The 7,169-nt window shown below is 39.0% G+C and overlaps 1 protein-coding gene across 1 annotated transcript; it reads left to right on the top strand.

Annotated features, from left to right (window-relative positions):
- Positions 1-921: 921 nt before the first annotated feature.
- On the top strand, positions 922-6,213 carry LOC108718219 (C-C motif chemokine 20). Its single transcript, XM_018265905.2, has 4 exons — positions 922-1,056; positions 3,479-3,593; positions 4,911-5,018; positions 5,987-6,213. Exons 1-4 carry the CDS (start codon positions 993-995, stop codon positions 6,066-6,068), a joined length of 369 nt encoding a protein of 122 aa, XP_018121394.1. The 5' UTR covers positions 922-992; the 3' UTR covers positions 6,069-6,213.
- The last annotated feature ends 956 nt before the right edge of the window (positions 6,214-7,169 follow it).

The raw sequence follows: 7,169 nt of genomic DNA, 5'->3' as shown, positions 1-7,169 counted from the left end.
TCAAACTTATGTAAAAATCAATGGCAGAGATCTCTTTAAACCATCTGAAGATGTTTTTTGCCTTCCCGATTTTCAGGTCTGTTGGGGTGTTTGACTGATTTTCGCTGGAAAACTGGACAAATTCAAGTTCTTAGAAAAAGACGCACAATTCAAGTGTCAAATTGAAAAAGCTGGACGATGCGCATCGTTGCACGATTTTGTCTCGACTTTTTGTCGTACAGATTTTTCCAAGAATAATTTATGGTAAATTAAGGGGATTCGGGTTTGGGGGTTTGGTCGCATTTTTTTTTAATAAAGTGATAAAAAGTCACGTTTTTGTAAATAATCCCCCCCCCCTAAAGTGGCTCATTGCTGTGGCTGCTGATCCATAAACTTTACATTTTATATGCAATGGTGCCTATGCCTAGAAGCAGCAGTCAGAATCCTGTATAAATGCCCTTGTGTAAATTCCATAAAGCTTTGCCTTTCCACTGCAAATACATTTCTGTGCTGTATTACATCATAGATGAGGCATTTAATTTTTCCCAGGCTTTTAAATGTGCCTATTTGTTACCAGCAAATCTACTTCCAACCAAAGTTCACATGATTAACGTGTATAATAAACAGTTTGTCAGTGTAGACTTGGATTAATCATTTACTCTGATATTTATTCCATTCCCTCGCTGTGATGTAACTGTTGAACATAATGAAGCTAATATGTCGTGGCAAAGGTATGAAATCATTACACACATATAGTACACATGCCTCCAAAAATACATCACATGTGGAAATTCCACTAGACAAGCCAATGAGATTCTAGGACAATCGTCCTTCCATAGTGACGGGGAAAAAAATACAGGTTTAGCCACTCCTGGAAAAACCCATTTTTTTTAATCATTAGCTTCGCCATTGTATTTATTGTCGAGCAGACATTTCCTGTTTAAATATGTATATATATTGGCACATGAAGGCTGTAAACTCCAGCAAACCAAGTAGCCGGTCTAAACAGTACAATGGCTCTTAGTTGGAATCTGCTCCTGCTCATTGGGCTTGTATTTGCCATTTCTATTTCTCAAGGTAAGTCTCTATGTGTATATCTACTCTATATAGCTTATTTTGTAAGAGTGCTGTGAAGAATGGCAGGACAATACGAACATTAACAGAACCTGATAAAGAGATTTATAAAACGACATAAAGTATAGTACATTAATATTAAGTCTTTAAATGAGATTCCAGCACTGTATTGCACTGTACCTACTCTCTGTGTATTGTTATCAGTGTTTCATATTATGCAGTGCTACCGGATTTCTTGGTGCAATAATATAGGAATGGGATCTGTTATGCAGAATGCTTGGGGCCCAGGGTTTTCTGGATAAGGGATCTTTCTGTAATTTGGATCTCCCTACTATGGGGCAAATTTACTGACCTCCGAAAATGCGCCAGCGATGGTTTCGCTCACATCGCAACACTTCGCAAGGTGTAGATTCGCCACGATAACGCTAATTCACTAAAATCAGAAGTTGCGTCCAGGGCACGGAATGCTGGCGAAGTTGCTCTAGCATTACTGCGGCAAGCAAAGCGAAGTTGCACTAGCGTTGGCTAATTTGCATACGGCAGGAAGTTAAACTACAATGGACGTATATGTTGCAGCAAATACATTACACAAGCCCGGGAAACCTTAATAATATAAAATAAAGTTGACACATGAGCCCAGTGTATAGTTTGTGCCATATGTTAGGAAATGTAGGGGGGAAGCCAGTTACCCCAAAAAAAATGTACGATCTTTTGCAGCCTATCACCCTGTAAAAAGCAAAAGACGCCAGCGTTTTTTGAGACTTAGAAAAATTTTCAACTATTTTTTGAAGAACTCCTATCTACTCTATTGCACTTCGCCTGGTTTGAGGTGGTGAAGGCAAGTCTGGCGCAAGAGGTAACGTTCAGTAAAATCTGCATCTTAGTGTATTTGCGCAGTTACGTCCCTTCGCCAGAGCGCAAATTCACCAGGTGTTAGGGAGTGAAGTATCGCTAGAGTCTATCTCCTTTACTAGCAAAATTACACCTACAATTTTCGCCTGCCTTAGTCACTTCGCTCTTTAGTCAATTTGCCCCTATAAGTCTACTTAAAAAAACATTTAAACTTAATTAAAATTCTTTTCCTCCAATAAAGATCAATTAAATCTTTTGGATCTTTGGATTATAGATCAAGTACAAGGTAATATTTTATTATTACAGGGAATTATTTAGATCAAATGGAGTGTATGGGAGACAGCCTTCCCATAATTCTGAGCATTTTGAATAATGGATTTCTGGATAACAGATAATTAGAATAAAAAAGAGTAATGTGTAATATGAAACTGATTTTGGCATTTGTGTATTGTTAGTGATTTTCGAGGGTAAATGTATTGTTGTATTCAATGATCATTTTAATTTTGGGGTTCACTATTGTGAAGTCCCCCACAAGGCATGGGATGAACGTTGCTTTGAAATATTTGCCATTAAACAGTATTGTATATTTATAGTCCAGCGAGTCCCGCTTTTTAGTAGGTCAGGCAGGCAAGAGGATGTATTTAAGGTAGATGATGTGTCGACTTCAGTTCAGTGACATCTCATCCTTTTAAAACCAGATCCATATTTAATCAACATAATTTCTGGGCAATTAGCAATTATTTTAGACCCATGCTGCAATGACTTGTGTGCAACCAGCCAGAATAAAGCCGAACTAATGAATAATCTATAATGCAGCATGGGGGGGGAGGGTTATGTGTCATAATCGTGCTAGACACAGTAATAAATGGCAGTGAAATATAAATGGCTGTAGTGTATGTTATAAATCAAATATCAGATGAAGAATATAGCCTCAACATGAAACAATTTCTGGAACTATCACAGGCAGATTTATCAAAGGTCGGGGTGAATTTTCAAATGAAAAAAAATTCGAATTTCAAGCTATTTTTTGTGTACTTCGACTAGGCAATAGTCCAAATTCAATTTGAAAAAAATTCAAAAATTCGAATATCGAAATTTATCATGTATTGTCTCTTTAAAGATCCAACTTGGACCATTCACCATCTGCTGTTTTAGCCTATGGGGGACCTCCTAGAACCCATTTGGAGTCAATTGGTGGACTATGAAAAATCAAAGTTTTTTTTGGGAAAAACTTTGAATCGAATTCGATCGATTGCGTTATTAATTCGATTCAAACTATTCGAATTTGGCAGAATACGGACCTAATCGATCAAAAACGGACCTACTTGACCCAAAAAAAACTTCGACATAATTCTGGTTGGTCGTTTTGAATTAGAATTTCAAAGTTTTTTTTAATTCGAAACTCGACCCTTGATTAATATGCCCCCATCTGTCAAATGTTCTGTGTAGGAAGAAAGTGTTAGTATGTGTTAGTGTTTGCCAACTGTCAAATTCCTAAATTTTATTTGGTATGGTATACACACATTTGTACGTATGTCTATTCTAATCATTTCTGCTGCACCTCTAATTCCAGCCTCCGGGGACTATGATTGCTGTACTTCCTACAGACACAAAAAGATCCCCCAGAAAATTATCAAGGGATTTTACATCCAAAAATCAAGTGAGGTCTGCGACCTTGATGCAATTGTGTAAGTACTCGTATCTCACCTATGTCATATCATTGAGCCACAAAGCAGAATAAAATGCTGGTGCATGCTGCAGCCTTTATTGCTTTCTATGCAACTTTACATGCATAAATGAGCAAAATTAGGAGAGAAGTGTACCATTCTGTAATGCATCATAAGATTGCTTAAAGGGGTTATTCACGTTTAAGTTAACTGTTAGTATGATATAGATATAGAGAGTGATATTCTGTGAAAATTTACAATTGGTTTTCATTTTTTTTTATTTGTGGTTTTTGAGTTATTTAGCTTTTTATTCAGCAGCTCCACAGTTTGTAATTTCAGCCATCTGGTTGCTAGGTTCCAAATTACCCTAGCAACCATCTTAAAGGTTAACAACCCATAAGCACATGGTATTTACCCTTGTTGCTGTTCCACTATCCCAGCTCTGTTTGTGCACTGAGTTTTTTTTTTTTGCACAGGCTATTTATTACTTAAATGCAATTGTATTTGTGCATTTAGCACTTCTAATGAGATCAACCAGAAACAGTGACATGTAAGGGAATGGCTGTGATCTCACTGTAAACACTTGTATTCTTTATTTCAACCTGTAATAAGGTTCATGTTGCAAAGGAAACACAAATGCACTTTGTATTCATTTGCGTTGTTGAACTGCTCCCACTCACGTAGCCATTCAGTAAACAGCGCTCGGGCCGAAAATTGTTACGTTGACTTTAAGTAAATATGCAGGATACAAAGGAAGAAGTATAGATAAAAATCCCTTGTAAAATGTTGTTTTCAAGGAGTTTACCTTCAAGGGCAGAGACACACGCTCAGATTCGGGGAGATTAGTCGCCCATCGACAAATCTCCTCCCACCGGCTAGAATGTAAGTCGCTGGCGGGAAAGCAATTGGTGCGCTTCACTTTCCAAAGTCGCCCGAAGTTGCTTCACAAGGAAACTTCAGGCGACTTCGGAAAACTAAGCGATCCGAGTGCCGACGATTTACATCCTAGCCGGCAGGTAATCCTTTCGTTATTCAGTAATGTGTGGTTCACCCTCAGAGTAAGGCACCGCCAGACCTTCAAACTTTCACAAATCTTACATATGACTCTGGAGAACCAATTTCTTGTTCAGTGATTCATTTATCCTGGTTTTAATAGGGATTTGGTTACCCACAGTATATGTATAAGCACCTGAGGAAGGACCACCCGGTCCGAAACATGTCATGCATTTCTGAATAAATGAATCACTGAACAAGAACACACAGGGTTTTTTTGTATGAAGGAAAGCAGCAGCTGGGGAACATCACAGGGCTGACTTGTTTCTATTTCTGCTCCTTCAGGTTTGAAGTTGTGTACAAGTCACCTGAAAATCGCAAAGTGTCTATCAAGTCCAGGCTGTGTGCAGACCCCAAGGAAACGTGGGTTCAAAGCCACATTGAAGAACTAAAGTAAGTCTGGTCAGAATGTTGTACATACATGCCATTGATTGCTCCATTAGCAGCCAGTCGGACAAAAAGTTATTGGTTTCTACTAAGTTATTTTTAACATTTATGCAACTCTATGTACCATGCCCCTTAATTATTCTTCTGCAGGGCAAGACTATATGTAAAAGGGGCAGTGGCTTAGGTTAGGGTCACTCTAGAGACGGTACGTCTCTTTAAGACTGCACAACCATAGCCATCCATACATTCATTAAAGGGATACTGTCATGGGAAAACATGTTTTTTCCAAAACACATCAGTTAATAGTGCTGCTCCAGCAGAATTCTGCACTGAAATCCATTTCTCAAAAGAGAAAACAGTTTTTTTATATTCAATGTTGAAGTCTGATATTGGGCTAGACATATTGTCAGTTTCCCAGCTGCCCCCAGTCATGTGACTTGTGCCTGCACTTTGGGATGGAACTACTTTCTGGCAGGCTACGTATCCTATTTTATTTAACTGAATCAGTCTCAGTGGTACTTGGCTTTTACTATTGAGTGCTGTTCTTAAGCTGGTCATACATGGAGAGATCCGCTTGTTTGGCGATGTCGCCAAACGAGCGGATCTCTCCACGATATGCCCACCTTGCGATGGGCAATATCAGGCTGATCCGATCGTGGGCCCTAGGGTGCACGGGTTTCTGCACATAGGGTGCACAGGTTGCTGTACATACAATAGGGCGCACAAGGTTGCTGTACATATGGTCCATGGGGTTGCTGTGCATAGGGTGCACAGGGTTGCTGTACATAAGGTGGTTGATGTAGACTTCTATACACAAAGGTCCTATGTAAGAAGGCTCATAGTGTCCCGGGAATGGGGCCCGGGTTGTTTCCTACAGGGCAATTTTCTGTGGTGGGGGAAGAGTTTCTGTGGGTGTGCCGGAGTATTCTGGCCTTTGTTAAACCCTGTTAATCATTCATAATTTGACTTTTCAGAAACAAAGCTTTAAAGATGAATATCCAGAAGAAGGCACAAAGGTGGAAATGGATAAAGAAACAAAATAAAATCTGGAATTGAGACATCCTGCAATTTAACTACAGCAAGTGACACAAGACAGCAAGAGTCACAGTATCTGGTTTCTTATGAAACTAACAAATACAACACTTTTGATTCACATTGCATCATTCCTAAAACATACATTAACCCTTGAGGGATATGACAGCTCCTTTGCAGGAGTCAATTCTATTTTAAAATGAAAAAATTTCCATTTTTATGGAAATCCTATTAAGTCGGCCCAAGGGTGCTTAATGTGCTGGTCCGGACTCTACGTGCACACTGCAGTTTTGCACTTGTTACAGCTCATCAGTTTTCTCCATTCTAGCGCCTATTGTCCCTTTTTGTTGTTAACACTTATTGCATTTATTACATTTCTCATCATGTTGTGTTTCCATAAATGATTACTACGTTTGCAGAGCTAACATATCCTGTATTTTTTTCATTTCAAACTTTTTGTGAAGACAATGCACTACATACAGGTATTTTCTTAACCTACTGTTTTCTGCTGCACCACCTTTTGTAAATGTATTCAATAATATTTGAGCTTATAGTTCTATTTTTATTTCATTAAAAAATATCAGTTATTCTCACCTTTGTCTAGTTATCTGTGTTGAACACTATGCCTAGATTTCACTCCCCTTTCTATTTAACTCATTGGTTCCCTAGAGCAGTTGTACGGGTGTCCGTCTCAGTGAGTTTTGCTCTCCTAGATACAGTGCATCTTAAAGCCCATCTTAAAAGTCATGTCATTTAGGGTGAGATTTGGGTTGAAGATTGTTTGAGCTACAATCAATTAAAAAAAGAGTTGGAGAGCAACACAAGCAATGGTAGCCCCTATTTGGACTGTCAGCCGACTGGACTTTCTGTTTGGCAGTACACCAAAACCTGCCTCTAAGCCAGGAATTCAAAAATCAGCACTTGTTTAGAGGCCACTGGGAGCAACAGCCAAGGGGTTGGTGAGCAACATGTTGCTCACAAGCCACTGCTTGGGGATCACTGCCCTAGACATATTTGAAACTAGGGTTGACTGGCTTATACACCAAAATGTATCCTATCTGTGATCATTCATTGAGCTAGGAGAGACACCTAATCAAATTTTGAACATTCAAGGGATTCTGACAA

Source organism: Xenopus laevis, chromosome 5S, assembly GCF_017654675.1.
Source record: "Xenopus laevis strain J_2021 chromosome 5S, Xenopus_laevis_v10.1, whole genome shotgun sequence".
Classification (NCBI taxonomy): domain Eukaryota; kingdom Metazoa; phylum Chordata; class Amphibia; order Anura; family Pipidae; genus Xenopus; species Xenopus laevis.
Note: the sequence above shows the minus strand (reverse complement) of the source record. Positions and strands in the feature narration are given on the sequence as shown.